The sequence below is a fragment of the Megalops cyprinoides genome, chromosome 17, assembly GCF_013368585.1.
Source record: "Megalops cyprinoides isolate fMegCyp1 chromosome 17, fMegCyp1.pri, whole genome shotgun sequence".
Lineage (NCBI taxonomy): Eukaryota > Metazoa > Chordata > Actinopteri > Elopiformes > Megalopidae > Megalops > Megalops cyprinoides.
Window position 1 is genome coordinate 1,560,103 of NC_050599.1, and position 23,601 is coordinate 1,583,703.

Here is a 23,601-nt window from a genome sequence, read left to right on the forward strand (position 1 = left end):
ACTGGGAGTCATTCTTTCAAACAGCATAATTTTCAGATTTGTTTGGCTTATTAAAACTCGACCAGCTAATCAGCGAATCCTTTTGTTGAAGTAATTAAATATTGAGTTACACATCGATTCGGCCCAGAGAAAAGAAGGCCGTTCACAGGGTTATGCTATCTATCGACTTATGAACTCAGATATTGGCAGTGACTGTCTGCACTCACATTAATCAGGCAGTATTTTCAGCTGTTCAATAAATCAAAACCAAAGCACACCATCACCTCTGTGATATTACAGAACAGACAGCCACATAAAAGCACAGTGAAGCGGTGGCGAATTGTGAAGCAGAGGCTGATGGGATATGAGGCGGGCCTACACAGACACAAGCACCCAGGGCTTCCGCTGCCCGGGAATCTCACAGCCTGGAACTTGCTGGGAAGAGGAGGAAGACACAGTTCCTGTCCAGGGAGAACATGAAAGAGGTGTTCTGAGACCCCGTGAAGCCTGCGAAAACTCCGGCGTGCTGCGGCTTAGCACTCCGCATCTCATGCTCGGAGCCCGATGGAATGTGACTGACAGAATCGTTTCAACTGGCGTCCGGAACACAGGTGCGGAACACAGGTGCGGAACACAGGTCCGGAACACAGGTGCGAACTGAGGGAAGGAACTGTAAATACAGTGTGTTGCTCTGAGGGGAAACAAGGCAAAGAACAAAGCTTATGCCTTCCAACACAGCATCCAGTGAAGTTAGCAGTACAGCCCTGCGTCTAGCCACTCCCACTCACGGTGACTCACACAGACACACACACAGACACAGACACACACACACAGATGCACACAAACGCGCACACAGACACACACACAGACACAGACACACACACACAGATGCACACAAACGCGCACACAGACACACAGTCTCAGATACACAGAAACACACTCCAATCTGCCAGTCACAGCAGCCTGTTTAAAGGCGGCAGAATGGCTCTCTGATTGGATATCAATTACCCCTCATCGACCCGCTTGCCTCTCCGAGAGGCCACAGGGAACCCGAGACGCCCCCGCTCTCACCAGCCGAAACAGAAGAGCGCGAAGTGGAACCCCAGCAGTGTGGCCACGAGGTGTCGCAGGAATGGGCTGGTCTTGCTGGGGTGCAGGTAGAGGCGAAACCAGAAGGCCGTGAGCAGCGCAAACAGCTGGCACGCCACGAAGTTCACCTGGGGAACCACAGACAGAGAGAGAGGGGCGATTCAATGAGCCGCACGCACACACACCACCACTGAGCACCGCAAAACAATGAGCCGCACGCGCACACACCACCACTGAGCACCGCAAAACACATTCACAACACAGCTCAGCTGGAGACACAGACAGCGTGACACTACTACAGTAACGACACACTGTTACACTGCATGCTGAGGCTGGTCTTTAAATGAATTTTTCTACACACATTCATATTTTTAAATATAAACCTTTTTAAAAAAACACTTTTTATATTATTGCCATTGCATCTTTTCTGATCCAATCTTACATTCTGTCTCAGGCCAACAAAAACCCACGTAAACGTTAGATGAGCTGTGAGACAGAAATGTGCTCCCATGTTAAATGACAAATTTACACACAAGAATGCTGGTATGACTAAGAAGCATCCATTATTCAGGACCTTAAACACTCCACTAGAGAGCAAAACAAAGACTGAGAGGATTGTACTCCCAAATAAAAACAGTCCCTGAAGCACCTGAAGTTTGTCTGAAAATCTGAAAGCATAAACTTCATATCATTTCATGAAAAAGGCACCTGCTCTGAGACACAAAAGATATTAACGGAAAGACTGTTCACCTCTGTGCACCTGAGTGTGTGTATTTGAGAGTATGAGCATGTGTGTGTGTCTACATGTAGAGCATGTATGTGTACATTACATTATGTTATTGCACAGACACTCCTATTCAGTGCAAACTTTAGGTTACAATTTTATGCAACTGAATATTTACTGATGCGATTGTGGGTGTGTGCCTTGCTCCGGGGTACAGCAGCAGAGCCTCAGCATGGGATTAAACCAGCAACGTTTCGGTTACAAACGTGTGTGTGCATGTGTGTGCATGTGTGAGTTTTTAAGATTCATCACAGAACAACACTTGCCCACACTCCCTCAGAGAGCTGCCCCAGATCTCCACTTGGACCAGGTGCCACTCTCACACAGAGCATTACAGTGAGCGCTCAGAGCTGCAGCTGCTAATCACCAGAGGTCCTCCACCAGCCTTTCACCTTCCCAGCATCCCTCAGTCTGGCCCACAGCATCCCCTAAACCCTCTACCTGGGGCCGGAGCTCCTAATTTCAATCAGGAAGGTGGGGGGCAGAGTACCCTCCAGACAAACCACAAAGCGCCTCGCACACACCAACACACACAAGCACACAAACGCGCACACACACACATACACTTACACACACCAGGGGTAAGCTGCCTTTGTCATCACCTAATGCACAGCTTAAAGTGCCGGCAGGGACTTTTTCAGTCATTAGACTGATTGACAGGCCCTGCGGACTACATGACTATGGCAACAACCGGCCATCGTCTCCCCGGTGAAGGAGCTGATCGTTATTTCCTCCGATCCCACCGCTACAGCTTCACCTCCGATCCCACCGCTACAGCTTCACCTCCGCTCCCCCACCCCCCCCGAAACTCTGAACAACCCGCCCGCAGCACGGTCAGAAGTCCCGTCACTCCCACCTCCTCAGACACACCTCTCCAAAGAGCCCATGTGCAAAGCACTGTTTCCCGCCACCCTGTGGAACACCATGTACCAGTACATAGCGTGTACCTGTCATGTTCTCACTTCCTGCACACAGAGAAAGCCACCGTGTCCGCCTCCCTCTTTCTCTCTCTCTCGGGATCCTGAAGGAGCATTCTGCCCTCCATTTCTCCTCGGCCTTGAGAGTTCAGACGCAGCGCAGCAGACAGGGACCGATGGCAGCTGCGGTGTATTCAAACAGGATTTTCATGGTATTTCTGCATTCTACCTCGCAGGGTGTGTGGATCAAACTGTCAAACTGTGACTGCGCTTCCTGTCCCAGAATTCACAGCATTTTACTTTTTTTTTCTTGTGCAAAACCTCAGTCTGATCAGTGGCCAATCAGGGGCCTGCTCAGATCAGCCTTTGCTCCACCCCCTTCCGCATCACAATGCAGCCACTGAAAAAGAACTCGTCCGCTGGTTCCTGCTCAGAGAGAGAAGGCCAAAATTAGCCTGTGACACAGCCAGACGGGGCTGACAAAATACACCCGCCATGGAGTCAGCCCCCTGCGTGCATCCCAAATTACCTTCCCATCTGCCAAAAACACCTTCAATATGGTTCCCCCCAAGCACCCAAACCACTATGATAGCAGGGGAAGGGGGGTGGGACCACTGAGGACCTACGGCACAAAGCCAGGCAGAGAGAACTCATCCGAAAAATGTAATGATTGTGATTTGGTGCAGTTTTCCTACAATATGACATTAAATTGAATTACATTTTTTATGACATTAAATTAAAGACTCTAAGGCAATGTTGGAAATGATCGTCCGTGGCACTGCAGACCTCTCTGGCCCCAGCACACGCCTCCCTGGTGTCCCCTAAACGCAGATTTACTGATTCAGAGGACAGAGGGGCACTCAAACAGGGCGGTTTCCTCTGAGAGGGCAAACACTACAGCTGTAGAGCATTACTCACCCCAGTGCTTTCACATACAGAGAGAGAGAGACAGAGAGAGAGAGAGAGAGAGAGAGAGAAAGGGAGAGAGAGAGAGAGAGAGAGAGAAGGAGAGAGAGAGAGAGAGAGAGAGAGAGAGGGAGAGAGAGAGAGCGACAGAGAGAGAGAGAGAGAGAGAGAGAGAGAGAGAGAGAGAGAGAGAGAGAGGGAGAGAGGCAGAGAGAGAGCGACAGAGAGAGAGAGGGGGGGGGGGACAAGGTCCTAAGAGTCAGACTTGGGAAAGACAGAGATGAGACCGATGAGAGATGGAGAGAGAGAGTGACAGAAAGACAGTGAGAGATGAGAGATGGAGGGACAGAGATGCAGACCTTTAGGGGCTCAGCGGCTACACTCCCTGCCTGTTTCTTTAATGAGGCTGAGGAGTGGGCTGCCAGCCAATCAGGAGCCTGCTCACACATCCTCCCAGCCACATTCATAAAACCAGCGTCTATCACACGGTCGCAGCTGACAGACCGTCACCTCTTTCTGCGTTTACTGCCTCTGCACCCCACTCCCTGCATACCTAAGCACCGCGCTTTAGCACTGAAGCGTTACGGAGCTGCCGCCTGCATCCTGACAGATGTTCCACCTGAGTGAAAGTCACCTTGAAAACAGTCACGGGCCAGAAGCCCTGCTAATGACGAGCCAGGAAGCTGCAGACCGCACCACAGCCTGAAAGGAACAGGCTGCGACTGTCAGACCAGCCACAGGGGTGCTGCTACATTGAGCGGAGGGCTGTCCTTAAAAAGGGGTCATCACTTTTCCTCTGGCAGATTGGACCAATGACAGAGACTGTGACGATGGGTCCTGCTAAAACAAAGCCAAGCAGTCGTCTCTGGTTTTGCCTGCATGGTGCGCCTCACAGTGCTACACACTAGCGCGCCGTCAGATGTCTGTTTAAAACAATATGGCTGAACAGGTGTCCATGCGAGCTGAATTCAGGGAGATGTCTTGAGCACAGCTTTGACTCCCCCATTTGACTCCCCCTGTTTGCATTTCAGATTATGTCATTTCAAAACGTGTTTGTTTTCTTTTTATTGGGAGGATTAGAGCATTTTAACCAGACTGGCTGCTTGCAGAGAATTGATATTCAGGAGAGGAAACTGGGCCTCTTCTGCCTCGGTGCTGGGCAGTATTACAGCGATTAGCTCCAAAGAGCAGGCAGCCCTAATCGGGGGCTAATCGGGCTCCTTTCCAAAGGCCTTCATTTAACAGCAAAGACGTTTCATCCCATCACATTACCATGCGTAGCTGGGCAGCCAGGATGAGTCATCGGGTGGCTTCCTGCCCACTGTGACATGAAGCTAGCGGCAATGCAAGGCAAGCCTCTGTATAACTCTGTAAAACGGTCTTCTCAACTGCAGTCTTAGTGCCCGTAGCAGGTATTCACTTAGCCAGGCATTAGATTTCATTAATACTTCATCTACAGATCTGAGAAGCAATTCTGAATGAAGCTGTAATTAATACACCAAGCAAACAGTTAAGTGACGCAATTATCTTCTGGAACACCAGAGACTGAATTATCGTGGAACAGCAGACACATCTGCAAGCTACAGCACACCCATTTTCTTCTTTCTTGAAAAACAGACAAAAAACAACAATAACGATAGATCTCTAAGCCCTTGTCTGACAGAACAAAAAGCAGTTTCTGAAAAAAAGGAATTCTTTCTTTCCAGGCAAGACAGGTTTTTGATTTCAAGACACGACAGCCAAAATCCCAGCCACCCCTTTGTATTTTTCTTTAGTTTGTGTCCACATTTTTCAATGCCCATCTTCCCTTTTCAAAAGGGAGAAGAAATATTTTTTTTAAAAAACAAATACAATATCAACACCTTGTAGGCAAGCAAATTTAATGTGAGGGCATTCTCAAAAATATCCTAGGTACACCCTACTAGTGTTACATTTCCATTATCTGTGGATGGTATTTTTAAGAGTCCAGTTAAGTTCCTTTTCTTCTTGTATAGGTGCCGTACAGCTGCCAGTGGGGGTGTGGTGTTGGGGGGCTGGGGAGTGATGAGACGACACCTTGTCACCCTATCCTTTCAGAGCACCACAGGTAACATGTGACCCCCAGAGGTGAGCTCAGTCCTCCGTGTAACCACAATCCTCCCCGAAACCTGCGCCCGGTCAGGGTCGCTCCGGAGCTGAAATTCCAGGATGCGATCAAGTTTAGAATCTGCGTCTGTCCTCACATGCTGAGGGGGGCACCGAAATGTGAATTCAAACACAACTCTATCAGACTATTGCTCTGTGCCCAATGGGGAACCACCTTTTGAAGACAAGTAGTACCGTCTGTTGCTGACTGGGGCTTGATTTTCATAAGGGCCACAAAATTTGAAGACTATGTAATCACCACTTCCTACAGTCATAATTGTGCAGGTGACACCACCTCTATGGCAGAGGTAGTACTGAAGCTCCTTTTTTAAGCCTTAAATTTTGGCCATGTGCAGCGGCCTGTAAGCCTTACAGTTTAACAGCCATGAGGGAGAGGCGTTCTGGATCCGGGGAAGGCTGCAGTGACCCATTCAGTCAGGAATTATCACGCAAACATTTCCATTCTTCATGCAAATGCTCCAATTAGCAAAAAGATCCAGGAAACCTATACTGCTCTAGTTGCACATCACCACTGAGAAGAGAGAGACCCGTGTCTGGCCATCAGCTCGTTTGCATGACCATGACCCGAGCGTGTCATGCCCAACAGGAAAGGGTTATCCGTGGTACTGAACACCAGAGTCAGCTGATGCCTGAGGTCTTTTACACAACTGCCCATCTGCCACTGCAGAGTGAAGCACGTGTGACAGTGCAATGAGAGCCCAGCGATCTACAGCCCGATAAACCCACGCAGGCAGGCCGCTCCATGCCGTTTCCGTTATCTCGGGAAAGGTTCTGTTCCGCAAGCACAGAGCCCGGAGAGCGGCTGCCGCTTGCACTGAATACACTGAGCCCTGTAAATTATTATGCGCTTCTTATTGTTCCACAGAAACTAATGAAATGATAGGAGACTCCACTCCCCCTCACAGAGACAGAGTGGGGTGTCACATACAGAGGAAAACCCCAGAAAGACCACAAATCTAGCGTTCACTCATGGAAAGGAAAACTTCATTTACCAATCTGTTGTCTAGAAGAGAGAGAACACCCACAACTTGTAAGGACAGAGACTTGTGCAGAAAATATGCATATATGAATACAGAAATGTTGCATTATCATGTGAAAATGTGCACTCAGCCCATTAAAACGTTACGGTTGACTGACGTAAGGTGTACCTCCAGAACCATAAATTATCACAGAACACAGGACAGAAGGCAATTAAAGAGGACAAGGCCTCTCTGAGAGCTGGCTGGCTCGGCCCCTTACAGCTCAGAGGAAAGAGAGGACCTTTATGCCACAATAAAAGGTTTTCACTGTAAAGCCTGCTCTTTTTCACCCTTCTGAAGAACAGAAAATGTCTGCCAGCACTGACCTCCCTCAGCACAGAGACACAGAGAAGCAAGTCTCACAGCAGTCGATTCTGTGAGAGACACCTCATGGACAAGGTGTGATCTCAGCTTCCTCTCACACCTGCTTTCACCAGAAATTCATACCTCATCACCTTCAATGATTCAGTACAGTAAAAGGCTGTGAAATTATCAAGATGTTAATATTTCATGGTGAAATTAGCGGCAAAATATGTGTGAAACTATTTCCTCCTGTGTGGACATGCATATAACCATCAATAGCATTCAGCTAGACTGAAAGGACAAGCAGGTTTCATTTTTTATTTCTAACACAATTAATAACAGTTAAGGCTTTTTAAATGCAGACAATAAAACTGAGTGAGGCTGATAAAGCACTGTTACGGTCTGTGTTGATGTGTTTGCAAAGCCAGACTCCACAGTTTCTGCAGCGATTAGTCATGACTCTGCATGACTCCGGGAAGGCAGAAAAGCACACCTTACATGTGCATTCAAAGTCACACACTCTGTACTAATGTCTTGATTCTTGTGCTGCTCTGTAATCTTCAATTTGCACGCAGAGTACCATCTGACAGATATCCCGAAATGCAGGGACTAGGAGAGGTCAAAGTTCAGCGGTCAGACATTCACGGAAGCGGTAAGTAATGAGAGGCCAGATTTACAAAGCTGGATCCTGGGGTGAGGGGAAAAAACCCAGTCCCATCTCCATGTGGGTGCAGGGCCATTATTCGTGGAGGAGAGGGGATTCTCTCCCATTGTTCTCCCTGCTGCAGGGGGGGGGGCTCCCAGAAACTGGGGGAGAGACTCCGTGCACCCTCGAGCAACAGAAGCACCCCCCACCCACCCGCGAGCCCATCCCGTTCTCCTGCCTGATATCCCCACAGGAGAGACCAGCGCATAAATTCGGGATGAGATTACCCTGGAATCTGCTCACGCTCTGCCGCAAGATATCAGCGGAGGTCGTCAGATTACCCACCTGAAAATGCCTACTCTACATCTGGTCTACAACCTCTCACTCTGTCCAAGCACAAGAACACTGCATCCTCCAACAGCCTGCTGAAGGATGACACATTTCAGAATACCCTTCTGCATTTTTTCTGTAGCTAAAAAAGGCAGAACTGTAACTTTCAGTAAAAATCTTCACTGCAAATTGTCTTTGTGAAAATCTGTATAAATCATGACAGGCTTTGCTAAGATACAACAATGTTTGCCACTGGAATCATTAAAAAATGAAAAAATCCATCCATTTCCTCAGCCATTTAGCAGTGAAAATGTTGTTTACACTCACAGATGGGTCCATTTCTGCACAAATGCCATAATCTACTAAATGATCTACTCTGGGTGCCCCTTGCTTGGAACCTTGAGCAGCAGCAGCCACAGTGCATAATGGGAGTTGCACACAGGTATGCACTCATCAAACAACCTCAGTTTAATGAGGTTTACAGTTTGCTCTTTAATTCATTTAAATTGATGTAAATTCATTCATCATTTGCATCGGCAGTTGAGACAAAGGAAACAAGGATCACTTCACCTTCAACTCACAGCATGAAAACTGAGCTTTTTCGACCAAAGCTCAGGAGTTCCGTCGGAGCTGAACAGTCTCTCCACAGCAGCAAGGAAAGTGTGTACAGCAGCAGGGAGAGACGGAGCGTCAGCACTGCAGAGAGCAAAACACTGCTGCATGTTAGCACAGCATACCCGGACCCAAAACTGCAGGCTGGCTAAGCAACGCTCTTGAAGGAATACAATGTATGGGACACTTTGCAAGGGCAAATGTAAGAGAGGGAGTGAGAGGAGCGTAACCGCTGACAACACAGACGCTAATCAGAGCACAAAGCAGAGAGGAGGCTGCATGTTTGTGCAGGTACACACTTCGCCTTCCTGCGCTCTGGGGGAAAGTACTGTGCAGTAATAAGTACCACTCTCTCCTGCTGACACAAGCAGAGTTTTGCTGTCGTCAGTCAGGGAAGCTTGTTCTCACACAGCAAAGCTTCACAGCTGCAGCTTCGCCAGCAGGGCGACCATGCCCCTGACTCCAGGCCCGCGACTCCATATATACATATCCGTACACGTACACGTACACACACACACACACACACACACACACACACACACACGTACACACACACACGTACACACACACACGTACACACACACGTACACACACACGTACACACACACACACACACACACGTACACACACACACACATGCATGTACATACACACAAACACACACACACGCACACACACGCACACACACGCACGCACACACACACGCGTATATGCACACACACACATGCGTGTACATACACACAAACACACACACACACACACACACACACACACACACGGACACGCACATACTTCCTTACAGAAACCCTGCACACTTGGCTTCTTCTTTAATTCATGCACATTAAAGTTTCCAGTTACAGTCTATGTAACGTCTAGACTGTCTGCCACTCCAGTATTACATGAAATGAACTTTTCCCACTCTTCTGAAAGCTAAACCTAAGCCGCCGGGTTTGAAAGTTATTCATCAGGTTAAGGCCAGAAACAAACACCACGCATCTGAGATCCTACAGCAGGGGGCAGAGGGTAAACCAGGAGGACGCAGCAGTCATAGCCTGCAGCATCTTCTGAGAAATATTAACCAGAGCTCAAAGTGACTCAGTTTGTGCCGAGTGTGTGCCGAGACACAGCGCAGAGAGCAGAGCAGGGAGGAGACTCTCAGAGCGACGCCTCTGAGCTCAGTGCAGACACTAACACCGGTCTCTGCAGTGCGAGTCACCAGCGTGCCACTGACAGCAGGTCTGCATGCAGGTGTGTGCACGAGTCACCAGCGTGCCACTGACAGCAGGTCTGCATGCAGGTGTGTGTGTGCGAGTCACCAGCGTGCCACTGACAGCAGGTCTGCATGCAGGTGTGTGCAGGTGACACCAGCATGCCACTGACAGCAGGTCTGCATGCAGGTGTGTGTGCGAGTCACCAGCGTGCCACTGACAGCAGGTCTGCATGCAGGTGTGTGTGTGCGAGTCACCAGCGTGCCACTGACAGCAGGTCTGCATGCAGGTGTGTGTGTGCGAGTCACCAGCGTGCCACTGACAGCAGGTCTGCATGCAGGTGTGTGTGTGCGAGTCACCAGCGTGCCACTGACAGCAGGTCTGCATGCAGGTGTGTGCAGGTGACACCAGCATGCCACTGACAGCAGGTCTGCATGCAGGTGTGTGTGTGCGAGTCACCAGCGTGCCACTGACAGCAGGTCTGCATGCAGGTGTGTGTGTGCGAGTCACCAGCATGCCACTGACAGCAGGTCTGCATGCAGGTGTGTGCGAGTCACCAGCATGCCACTGACAGCAGGTCTGCATGCAGGTGTGTGCAGGTGACACCAGCAGGTGTGGGTCCATGGTTCTGCAACTCAATAGCTTGTACAGCGGTGAGGAAAAAATGATAATATTTATAATAGTGTAGAATATATTAATAAAATAAGAACCTTGTAGATATTTTCTGCTTTTTCTTCTTTTTTGTCCCCGAATTCTCTCAGCCTCAGGTCTGGGCTGTAGGACCGCAGGGCTTAGGCACTCAGAAGCCATAATGACTGTTAATGATAACATGGTGCGTATTTCACAATACAACAATGCAATACAATTAATAATAACTTCAATATAATTACTCTCATGGCTGTACTCTGTGTGTGCATGCGTGTGCGTGCATGCGTGCGTGCATGTGTAGAAAGTCAATGCACTTAACATAATAAAACAGATTACTTCTTTCCTAAGTCAGCACCATTCCAGCACAGCCCTATGACTCTGCATGGCTGAACGCAGTGAGAATTAAAAGCAGGATAAGGAGGCTCTGCTCTCCCTCTGAATGAGCACCAGCTCTCAGATCTCACTGGCCTCCCTGCTCAAAGCCATCCTGGAGAAGCCTGTTGCTAGGAGACCTTTGCCTACAGTTAAAAGGGAAGCACTAAGGAGCAGAAGCCAATCACAGGGACGTAACACATCTCCTAATGCAGACCCGCCCCCTCACCCAGCAAAGCCCACCCCCCTCACAGGGACACAGCACATCTCCTAATGCAGACCCGCCCCCTCACCCAGCAAAGCACACTCCCCTCACAGGGACACAGCACATCTCCTAATGCAGACCCGCCCCCTCACCCTCCTAATGCAGACCCCCCCCTCACCCTCCTAATGCAGACCCCCCCCCCCCTCACCCTCCTAATGCAGACCCCCCCCTCACCCAGGGTCATTCTCAGAGCCTTTTATTGCTCTACAGCGCTGTGTTTTAGGCACAGTGCTGTACTCATGAGCACGGCAGCCATGGCAGCTCCTGGGGTGTGAATCCGGGCCCAGAGTCCAGCTCTGACCGCTGGACAGTCCTGAGGCGGTGCCAGTGCAAAGCCGGGCCCAGAGTCCAGCTCTGACCGCTGGACAGTCCTGAGGCGGTGCCAGTGCAAAGCCGGGCCCAGAGTCCAGCTCTGACCGCTGGACAGTCCTGAGGCGGTGCCAGTGCAAAGCCGGGCCCAGAGTCCAGCTCTGACCGCTGGACAGTCCTGAGGCGGTGCCAGTGCAAAGCAGGTTCTGTGTCGGAGCAGCCGAGCATCTCCCCCTACCTGCACTGCACCGGGCTGCAAGGACACCACACTCACACAAGCAAATCAATACCCATCTGCAAAGGGACTAGCACCACAAGCCGGTTTCATTCTGCGTGAGAGAGGAGTCCTACAGCAGTGAGGGGAGCCAGGCTGCCCCCCAGCACGGACACTCTCCCAACTGTCTGTGCCTGTGCGGGGGGGGGGGGGTTCCTTTCTTGTTCCTTTCTTCAGCAAGGTCAACTTTTTTCTTCTATACTGACTATAGGAAATAAGGCATCCCAGCGCCATCGTAGCTCTGCCCGGTTCAGGCGTTGGGCAGCAGGCTACGGGGCAGTGCAACTGTTGGCAGTTCAACAGATGACTTAAAATTTTGGGGGCCTGCCACATTTTTTACAATAAATCCCCCACTTTTCACTCCAAACTCCCAACTCCACAGAGTTTCTCCAAAGAAGGCAGGACTTATTATATAACAAACCTTCATGGGTGAAAGGAGGCATCTAACGGTAGCTCTCTGCACCAGCATGGCCGTCAGAGAGAGGCTTCCATCTCCAGATTAACCCCTTACTGCCAGCAGCCATCGAAACGACTGGAGTTATGCATGAAATGGACTCAGTGTATGATCAAATGGCCTGTTATTGAACAGCACTCTCTCTCAGAATGTACTGTGGCTCCTTCTATGCTGATTCCAAAGCAAATGGTGGAAAAAAGGCTTTTCCTATGTTATACAGAAGTGGCTAAAGCCACCACCCAGATATAGCGCTCATCTCTCTGACCTCTCACCAGAAAGCATCTCCTTTGTTCTAACTTCCAAACTGCTGATTTCAAGCAGAGACGTTCATTACCGTGAGGGTGAGTCGATCCCTCTGCCTCTCAAGAGGGTCACCTGCCTGGGGGCCCCAGTGGCGCCCGAGTCCCAACAGCTGGCAGATCATTGGCTGAAAGCTGCGCGCTGGCTCAGCGAATCGGCCGCATACGGCCGTGGAATTTCAGCATAGGCTGAAGACAAAGTGGCAGCAGACCCATCGATTCAACAGCCAAAGAACGGGAAATGCCAAGAAATAAAAATCACAAGCTGTGACGTACAGCAAGAGCAACAGGAACAATCTCACAGCGATGCTCTGAACCCCTGTAAAACTCTCATCTAGCAGCATCACTCTTTAAATGCGTGACCCTGAAGTACCCGAGTGTCCCGCCGTGGTGAGAGACCTATAGAACATTTCATTTGGCGGCTGACAGCCCAGCGAATGGGTGGAGAAAGCAGCCTGAACTCTGACCCCTGCTCTGCATGGGCGCTCAGAAGTAAAGAAGTGAACAATGATCCAATTTCCCAGCGGACACAGCACTGCACACCTAGAGAACAAATCAAATTTACCCTGAACGCAAGTCACACATGATAAAACCGCATGAAATATGCTCATCCTTCAATTGCAGAAGCTGTTGCCTCTACACAGCAGACTAACATGCACCTCTTCGTGGATATCAAAGGGGCTCTGATTAGCCCCAAATCACAAACAGGATAAGCTCGCCACAGGACAAAAATCACTGGAGTGGACACACGTGATTTCTGTCCAATTCCACCTTAAAGAATAGACTGCTTATAAGAAGCCGTATGCGAGGTGGGGGACAGACGTGATTCACACGGAGAGTGCAGCTCATTTTAAACCACAGCTGCAGGGACAGGACAGATTTGAGGCAGTTTCTCCTGCTCTGCACAACAGAAGATGCTGATTAATGGGGTCAACGAGTTTCCCTGAAACACAGCCTGCATCACAGGTACTGCAAGTCCCTGCAGACACCTCAAACTGCTGTGCTTCCAACAAAAAAGGGGCTGCAAAACAACTCACTTAAAATCTCAATTTCATATCAAAAAATAATGAGGCACAGTGGTGATTCACTGAATTCACTGAATTGTGATAGAACGCCCTACAGGGGTGTTTCAAATTAAGGAGAATTACACACTTCACCACTCAAATCAAGGCAATGTGGGGACAAGCCCCATCTAGTCACAGTAACAGCGTGGCAAGAGGGTGGGGGTGGAGGACACCGAGGTGGATGTCTGGGGATCAACCGGTAAAAGCATGAGCTTGATTTCACCTGCACTTTACACATCTGTCTTTTCCGTTTTTCCACTGCAGCTCAGACAGATGCATGGTTTATGAACTGAAACCCCTGCTGAGGCAGTGTGATGAGGGCTCACCTGAGAGATGGCTGAGTGGAGCGAGGCAGTGTGATGAGGGCTCACCTGAGAGATGGCTGAGTGGAGCGAGGCAGTGTGATGAGGGCTCACCTGAGAGATGGCTGAGTGGAGCTGTGCAGGTAGCATTAATGGTCCTACACTTGCCTCGGCAAATCATTCCTATACCCAGGGGATCACTCTTCCAGCTGACCCTCCAATCTGTCAGTCTTCAGATCCTACAGCAGGCCAGGTAAGAAGGCAAGGAACAAACCCTGCAGCCAGGAGAGGCCGGGCACCACCCTCACAAAGGGCACCACCCTCACAAAGCTGCACTTCACAGACAGAGCTACAGAGAGGAGTATCCCCCCCCCACTAGCTCTGCTTCCCACATGGGTGCAGCACCTTTCACTACTTGTTTGAATAGTGCCTGTGTTTTCATCAGTACATTTCAATAAGTTAAAAAAGAGGGGTGCATTTCTGTAAGTTTTTGTTTTCGTGTGACTGAGTGAAAGTGATTAAAAACAGGTCTATAACACAGAAACTGGCTGTTCTGGGTCTAGGACAATTAACTGAACAAAAATTACACTCAACTGTGACAAGTGCACTAAGTTTGTTCAAAGTGCAGATAAGCAAAATATGTGGAATAAACAGCTCTCTTTACTGTGACACAAAAACTTCCAACAGTACATTTCAGAAAGACTTCAAAGCGAAATAAATGTCAGATATGCCTTAGAGCAATATTCAATCAGCAGCTCAAAGAACCCTAATTAAGAGAAAAGGCAATGGGCGGCAGCTGGAGAGCAGTCACTGGCTGTGCCTGCATCAGAGGTACTCCATCCAACTCCTGAGGCAATCTGGAAAAACAGCATGACAAGCTACGGCTCGAACACACGGTACCTAAATCCTGCGGTCTCAAAAGAGGAGCTCTGACATGTGGAAGGCGAGCGCCTTTGTGAGTGTTAGCGCACTGGGAACACAGCCACGGACCTCGGAGCCGGGGAACAATAACCGAGATCAATTAGGGACCGAGCGAGTGGGTTCAGTCAGGAGAAGCAGGATGAGCCGACCCAAAGTAAAGGCAAAAGTACAGAAATACAGCGCTGTTTGTTCAACCAAAGCCTCCAGCGTCACGCGTTTCACCGCTTCCTCAAACATTCCCACACTCCTGAGCATCAGGAGCAATGATGTCACAAAGGAAGTGCAGAAACCTTCACAAGATTCATTTTCTCCCCCGGGTTCAATCACACCATCCGTCTTCAGACAAGAGAACCACTGTATTTCTACTGCAGCATTGTAACTGAGCTCAGGGCTATAGGGTAAACCATAAAACAACCTCCACCGTACATGAATCTGAATGACGGTGAATGATCTGCACGATGGGTCACTTTCTGTCACCAAATGACACATGCAGCCGTCTCCAGCGTGTTTACACAGTGAAAACAGCATTGATGTCACGCACAGCGGAGACGCAGATTAGCACAGAACATGAAAACTAAGTGTCAAATGAAATGGCTAGAAAACAGACACATTACAACTGTCCTGAAGATGATGATGTCACCATGCAGAATCAGGCATAAGACCCGCTAAAACCTCGTACAGAAGGTTGAGCTCCAGTCTGCCACCAGCAGACACCTGCTCAAGGTCACCTTGTCACAAGCTCCACACTCCAGCCACAGAGCAGTATGTTCCTTCCTTTCACTGCTACGCTGCTGTGCCACATTATTTCTGGCAATCTCCAAGCGAGTCTGACCCCTGCTTTGTCAGCTCGGAGACCTCTAGAATGGTCATTTGCATTTTTGTTGAATACCTGCAGATATCTCTGTCCCTATCTCCTTCCAACAGTATCAGGGCCCTCTGCCCCAAGGTCCACCCCTGCCCCCTCATCACACAGCTCAGCAGAGAGGCGCTGGCCAATGAGGGTGCGGCATTCACCGCGGTCCCTGCAGAAGCTGGCGCGAAAACAGAGGAGACAGAGTGATTATGCTGGTGCTCGTCTGCATCACGCTGCCCATGCTTTACTCTCTCTCTGTTTCGGTCTTTGCTGATTGTCACTGGTGTACTCTCTCTCTCTTTCGGTCTTTGCTGATTGTCACTGGTGTACTCTCTCTCTCTTTCGGTCTTTGTTGATTGTCACTGGTGTACTCTCTCTCTGTTTCGGTCTTTGTTGATTGTCACTGGTGTACTCTCTCTCTGTTTCGGTCTTTGTTGATTGTCACTGGTGTACTCTCTCTCTGTTTCGGTCTTTGCTGATTGTCACTGGTGTACTCTCTCTCTCTGTTTCATTCCTGCTAAGATGGTAGAGGAGAAATTCCACTACTACTAGCGTTGAAGTGCAGCTTAACAATATCAACTTCTGCAAAGTCAGCTCATTTGAGTAAAACAAGTGCTTTGTGTTCAGCAAAAGGAAACATCAACTATAGTGAACCAGGTTCCTCTGGATGATCCCAGATCAGTTCCCTGCCCCAGGGCAGCTGACAGAAACGGCCTCTCCGCCCCTGCAAACAGGAAGTGGTGCTTATTAAAGAGGCTCTGTGCATTGTCATTGGCACCATTCCCTGCATCACTCTGTGACACTAAAAGAAGCAGATATCGAAATCATTTTAACCCCCGGTGTGTAATGATTCCTGTAGTAATACAATTTGCAGAAGCACATCTGTAATCTGGATGCACCATTAAACGTACGCCTTGTAACTAGGTGTCATAAACGCACTGTGCAATATGTCTGGCTGATATTATAATAAAGACGTTGGCATGGTTGGCATGGTTGGCATGGTTAGCATTTGTGCTGTCAGGGCCTGGAGTTCAGGTTCCCCATTTTAACTCAGGTTGAGGTGTTCCACAGGTGCACTGGGAGAACGGCTGCCCGTGAAGCTGCCAGAGGTGCTCTGCAGTCAGGGAGCACATGGGAAAAGCACACACAGGCTGCCCCAGGCCCAGGCTCAGTTCATACAGGGTACCACATCACCACAGGGTACCACAGCAACAGAAGAACAAAACTGATTTCTGAAGGGCTGGGAGAATGACGTCAACAATTCCAGTTATTAATAAACAATTCGCTTGCAGCGCATTCTACGAGAAATTGGGAGAGCAAACATGGCAGAATATTAGCAAAGAGAGGAAGAGCTATAAAAACACAGGCCTGTTCTGAACTCTGAAGTCAAGCCTCAGCCCTGGGCGCCTCCACCGTTCACATGCTGCGGAGACCGCAGTGGCAGGGTGCAGAATCATGATTCTCCGAGCGCCGCTGCGCCGTGCTTCCTCCACTTCCATGCGAGGCTCATCACCAACCCTCCCTCTTCTCTCGCGTATGATTCACACCCAGCAGGGGTCCTCCACTGAAACCCGGGCGAACTGTGCAGCTTAAAACACTCCGCTCATTACAAAACACAGAACCAACACACTCACAGAGACCATGCAGAAGTCATGCAGGATTCTGTGTGGCTAGGACCTCCATGTGACTCAAACACTGGTGTGAAATGATCCATCCTTTATTTGACAGAAGAGTTATCACATGCCTGACGTGCAGCATTGGATAACCTGGAACCAAAACGTAACGCACCACACACGGAAAATACAAGACTCAGAACTGTGGGATGACAGGCGTTCAGAAATGTTGAGCTGATAAACCTGAAAGCCTGTCTGTTGTCACCACATACACCGCAGCACAAAGACTGAATCAGAGGGACCGTCTGGCACAGGAAGTAGGTCAACCCCAGACCTGACACACGTGTCCAGTGTAGCTGCTGTGGGTAAGGAACTGGATTTATCATCAGAACACCACAGACTGGTGGTTTCCTGGATGAAATGGTCTAGAAAAAGATGTCAGCCAAGTAGATAAACAAGGTATGCATGGCCACACTACCTTTCATATGCTGTGGAAAACAGCTAGTGCAGGACCTCAAACACCTGACTGCCAAACCAGGCAAAAACCATGACCTCCTGTGCTCCATGCAAGGAGGGCCAGGTGTACCTGCCCCATGCAGGTGTGGTAATATTCAAACATCCTACAAAGATGGCTACACACAGCCTGCACCCTGGCAGAGAAGCCCGCCCTAAACCACCATCTACAGCACTGGGAGCTTCTACAGGGGCCTGCAAGCCAGCCAACATGCAGCAGATAAACTGCATTATTCCTGCTGCCTAAAGCTTCCGTGCACCACAGTGCTGCTGCAGAGAGGGGCCCAGCGAGGAGCCGCACCCGGGGGAACGCGCACCCAGGCGCCCGGGGGAACGCACACCCAGGCGCCCGGGGGAACGCACACCCAGGCGCCTGGGGGAACGCGCACCCGGGGGAACGCGCACCCGGGGGAACGCGCACCCGGGAGAACGGAGAAACGAGCTCTGCTTTGTGCTCAGAACCCACCGCCATCATCCGCCATCATCCGGCAGCAGAAACGGAAACCCTTACGGGGCAGACTCCCCAGAGACAAACTGACACCAAACAGACAGACCTGACTCTCAGACAGATAATGGGGCTTTTTTTGGCTTCATCAATACTGTAAGCAGTGTAAAGAGGGCATTCAAACCCCCCCCCCCCCCCCCCCCCTGAGCTCAGTCACCAGAGAGTGAGTGCCACCTCAATTTCTCACTGCTTAACAGATACACTTGTCCTGAGTAACTTACACAGGCAGTGCCCCAATTAGGATTTGAACTTGCAATCCTCAGGTTACACACGTACCTCCCCCTAGTCCACCACCGTTTTAAATGCAGCGGACAGAAACACTATCTCGGAGCTGACCACTGAAAAGGAAGGGAGTTAGTCACCACAGAAACAAACACAACATACGGCCAATATTCCCATCTCTGGCTAAAGTACTACAGCACAAAAACCAAGACACACGCTTGTCGTCTCTGGAGGAATGGTTTAAATCAAACTCGTACCACAGCACATCAAACCAAGACGTAAGCGAAACCAGCAGGCCAAGAGGACACTAAACCTCACAATACATCATGGCGTATGAGGCTCGTCAGGATATCATACATCATCTCTGGCGTCCTTGAGCACTCATCTACTTCCCTCGCCCCAGTGACCTTGTGTGACATCACATATTCAGCCCTGGACTGTGAGACTTAAAGGAGAGGCTGCACACTCACCTTTACACCGCTCTCTGTTCTCCTGTATGGTGAACAAGTGTGACAGTTTAATTATGGATCACCAGTTTGTAGCCAATGTGCATTTTTATCTGATAACATGTAATATAATAGCATTGCCTTTGTGCATGTCGCATTAAATAACAAAGAGAAAATAATTTTAACCTTCTGAATTCCATCTTAATTCCACACTTCTTGTTTTTTGTTACAGCTGAAGTACGCGGGAGCAGTGCACAAAGGTGACTTCAGCTGTAGTTTTGGGTTTTCAACCTTCACATGGCGTAATCACAGTTTCAAACGCAGCTATAAAACTGATGGAATACATTTTCATCGTGAACATATCGAATTACTGAAACACGACCACAGAGGTTGTACCAGCTCCTGTGTGTACAAGCATCTGCTAGTGTTACACTGTCGCACACTGGCATCAGTCACTGGGACTGCACCAAGCTCCTCCTGATAAAATACAACCCTGAAATGTTTCTCAAGAGCAGAAATTTAGAAAATCTGCACATAACTACATTTAGAAAATCTGCACATAACTGGTCCACAAGACAGTGACACAGCACAGAGCAGACCGTGGAGCTGTGTCAGTCTGTGATTAAACTTGTGAAAATTAAAGACAAGACTTACAAATGATTCCTGAAAATGTAGCAATTTGCATTTGACACTCAATACACATTTGTGTGCGAAAGATAACACATCCGATCAAACCTGATTAAAATGTATTTAACACAGGGTTAAAAGCAGTGCATTCCAAACCTACAGGCAGAGAAGTGAAAAGATGCAACTAAAATATTTAACATGAACTTAAATCTGTCATTTCATAATCCGATCACTGTAATCACTGCACACACGCAGGTTTGGAGTTGGGCTCCAGACTCCAGGCTGCCTTCAGTAAGAGGTGGAGGGAAAAACAGGAAGACAGGGACTGCCAGAAATAAAGGATAAGGAGACAGTTATCCTTTTTCGGGGGGGGGGGGGTTGCCTTTCAGGTGTATTTAACCCAACGGTCTGACATTTCAGGTGCGGAGGATGGAGGCGGTCATTGTGGCAGACACCTCCTCTACAGGCCAAAGGATTCACAGGTATCGGCATGCCTCTGTCCCCGCATGCTGCACACCGCCTCTCCCGGCCCTGCCACCCCAGGTAGGCCTTCTCCTCTGAGAGCTCAGCGAAAGGCTGTTATTTCAGCCCTCAGATCGGGTTCACAGGGTGCTGTGCCAGCCCCTTTAAAGGGAACTTACGGAAAGAAGTGAAAAACAGAAAAAAAACACACCAATAGTCCCCCACTGACTGCTGCCCACTTACCACTAATGCAGGTGGAAATACGGAAGTAAACTGGAATATATTAACACTTCATCTGCTAGCCATTTTCTGGCGCAAATGAGCATCTCACTCCTGACGTAACTACTACAGACCACAAACATCCCGCTTGCTCAGTAACACGTCTTCACTGAGACAAAAAAAACATTATGAACAAATCTGAATACAATATATAGACTGTTGACCTTCCTGTACAGTTTCACAATATCAGCTTGCTCTAAACAGGGAAATCGCTATGACAAATTGCCATGTGAGTAATAGTTCACTTTTTTTCCGCTATCAAGACATTTCAACACTTCACAGAACATTAACCAACACAAACCGGTTTTTGAATGAAAAGTTACTAATGAAAGGAGAGGTATTTAGAATGAGTGGAGGAAAACACGGACCGGTAACATCAGTTAATTAAGAGTGTCTGTACCTCTTTTTGACTGGCAGGTTTTAAAGGTTGTGACCAGGTACCGAGCGCATTTTGAATGCTCAGTGGTTTATGAAAGGGAAGCGATCACGAGCTGATGCTCCAGGCACAGAATGTTAATCTCTGCTATGTGATGTGACCTTGCATGAGGAGAGATGACCACGGCTAATGCAACTGTCACAGACCATATGACACTGACTACAATGGAGACAATGTCTACTGTTAAAAATGTGCAACTTTTAATAAAAGTGGGACACCGACAGATTGCATGACATTCTTAAAACACTTGGATAAATGGATAATCTATCATTGCATATCGAACCCAACACAAATCACTGATCTGAAATGATCAACAACTATAAGTTATTGTGAAATTTGTGGAATATTTAGGTTTATGTAAATGAAGCATGTGTATGCCACAAATGGTAAACTCGTCCACACATTATCTAGGAATCCATACTTTAAAATCAAAGCGTTACACAAAAACCGCGTCCAAAGCCTTTTTGAATGTGCACGTTAGAGAAGACCTAAAATGTACGTTTAAGAAAGCAGCACGAAATTCATGGTTTTCAAGTAGAGCTAAAAATATACCAGGTGCAAATTTACAACTAAAAATAATTATGTAAATGTCCCCGTGGCGGTTCATTCACAGTGTTATGCTTACGGGCCCGTTGCTTTCTCTCTCAGTCGAGCAAGATAATTGATTTAACCAACATAAGCACACACACAAAAGCCATGACTGAGTCAAAAGAAACACAACACCAACAAATATTAAAATAAAATACATGGCTTAAAAAGAAAAAAAACATCGAACGGGTTGCTCTTCCTCCGAAAAGAAACATCACAAGTGAATTCTGACGACAGTAGCGTTTCCCACAGACCGCACCGAAATGAGGAGCAGGCGGTGGGAGCGGGCAGCGCAGGGCTCCAGCTGTCTGTTTTTGGAAATACTCGGAAGTCTCAAACCCCCGTGTAATTACTAAAGCAATGGCATACAAGCAAAATCCAGAACGACCCAAATTTAGGACCGACAGGCGCACAGAGACGCGAGAAGAGCTACTTGCGCCCTCGGCTCCTTTCTCCGCACAAAAGCAATGGGAGCATGGAAATTTTGGGGAGGGGGTCATTTCAAAGCATCGCGATGTTCATTTTTACCGTTCACTTTCCCAAAACGCTACAGGATACGGGAGAAAGCAACCGTACAATACGCCCGGAATTAACGACGGCTGTTGTGTTTGTAGCCAGACATTTGCACTTAATGAGTGAAAACCACTCTCACAAACTGATGGTTAACCTTCTCATTTTACAAAGACTACAACATGGTAATAAACGATTAACACTGATACCTGAAAACGAAAGGAAACTAAACGAAAGCTTTCGCATAGCGACTGAACAATACCAGCATTTTCACCATTTCTGCGAGCAAGCCTCCAGCACCGGATTTGCCATTTCCAAATAAAGGCGTTCAGTACTTACGCGATTTGTTCATGCAACCGAAGGTTTAACAACAGGTTTACACTTGAAAACGTCCCCTTTTATACAGCATCACATATTTACCTGGTCTAGCGGGAGATTGATGATTTCGCTAATCGGTTGCAGTAAACTGGAGCCCGTGCAGGACGATATTGTTTCGGTAGCCATGGTTCAGTCAGGGCGGGTTGAACTGTAGCTCCGCGCACCCTCGTACGCTGGGACCCCGGTACACCCCGGATCGCTCTCCGCCGCCGCCGCCGCTTGCGTTACTGCATCCCCCGCTTCTCGGACGCGCTACAGCACCGCCGCGGCTACAGCGCCCAGTGTGGGCGGAGACGCGCACACGCAGTCTCCCTCCAGCCAATCAAATGGGGGACGTTATGACGGCCGCATCCAATCAAAACCCGCACATTAACGGTTCAGCAGCGATCTGCAGATTCTGGGGCAAAATCGATGAGAAATCCTCGTTTACCTCCTCACCGCGTCACCGCCATTCATGTCGATAAGTTGATTAATCTGCTGAACACTCAGGTTAATTGAAAAATATGTGTTTAAAAAGATCATTTTAGTTTCTAATGTTTAAAAACACTGGCGACATTAAAAACATTGATTTTCATTGAACCAAGCAAAAAATACACAGGAGCGCAGACGCCCTACGGTTTGACTGCGACCGAGAAAAAAAAAGTAACTGTCAAATTGTAAAAACTGAAGTAACTGTAAAATTGTGCTCAGTTCATGGGCCACAGGTAACTTTCTGAAAGCTTCTAACAAAACAAAACCTCGTGCAGGTTGAGTCATGGATGAGACAGGTTCTGACCAGCAGAGCAGGAAAATTATTGCTGATCTGAGTCATGTTCAGTACAAACACATTCTGTAATTTAACCCTGATATTGGGTGGGCTTCTTCAGGCAAAAACTGTGGATTCTGGTTCTGGATAGTTCTGTTGTTTTTCGATTTTAAAATGCACTACACCAACACAGTATTAATTACCTCTGCCCTTGAAATAAGTTTAAACTTTAAAGCTCTTGTTTGCACTGTGAGAAAAAGAGGTATTTCATCAGACAACTACAATTCCACCAACAAATATACATCCAACACCTCTCACCCCCATACCCAAGCCATTCCCAGCCACCCCAACAACATCAATCTACCCTTTGCACCTCAAAAAAAAAAAAAAAAACAACAAGAAATCAAGGACAACTCATCATAAGTCCCTCATCATTCACTACACAGATATCATCCCCAATACACCACATCCTCTGGCAAGGTCCCACACCTTTCACCAAACTGTAGCATGCGTATTCTACTCAGACACGAAACCCTTGAACTTAGTCTCTGGATCTAATGACCCCCTGTAGTAAGTGC

General features: G+C 48.4%; 1 protein-coding gene across 1 annotated transcript in view; it reads right to left on the reverse strand.

Annotated features, from left to right (window-relative positions):
* The window catches only part of LOC118792075 (membrane-bound O-acyltransferase domain-containing protein 2-like), a 44,701-nt gene extending 22,197 nt beyond the window's left edge, over positions 1-22,504 (reverse strand). Inside the window, exons 1-2 of the mRNA XM_036549776.1 lie at positions 22,321-22,504; positions 1,051-1,196 (exon numbers count right to left, since the gene is read on the reverse strand). Coding sequence (XP_036405669.1) covers positions 1,051-1,196; positions 22,321-22,404 — 230 coding nt within the window. The 5' untranslated portion in view covers positions 22,405-22,504. The remainder of the gene's footprint in view (positions 1-1,050; positions 1,197-22,320) is intronic.
* Positions 22,505-23,601: the final 1,097 nt, after the last annotated feature.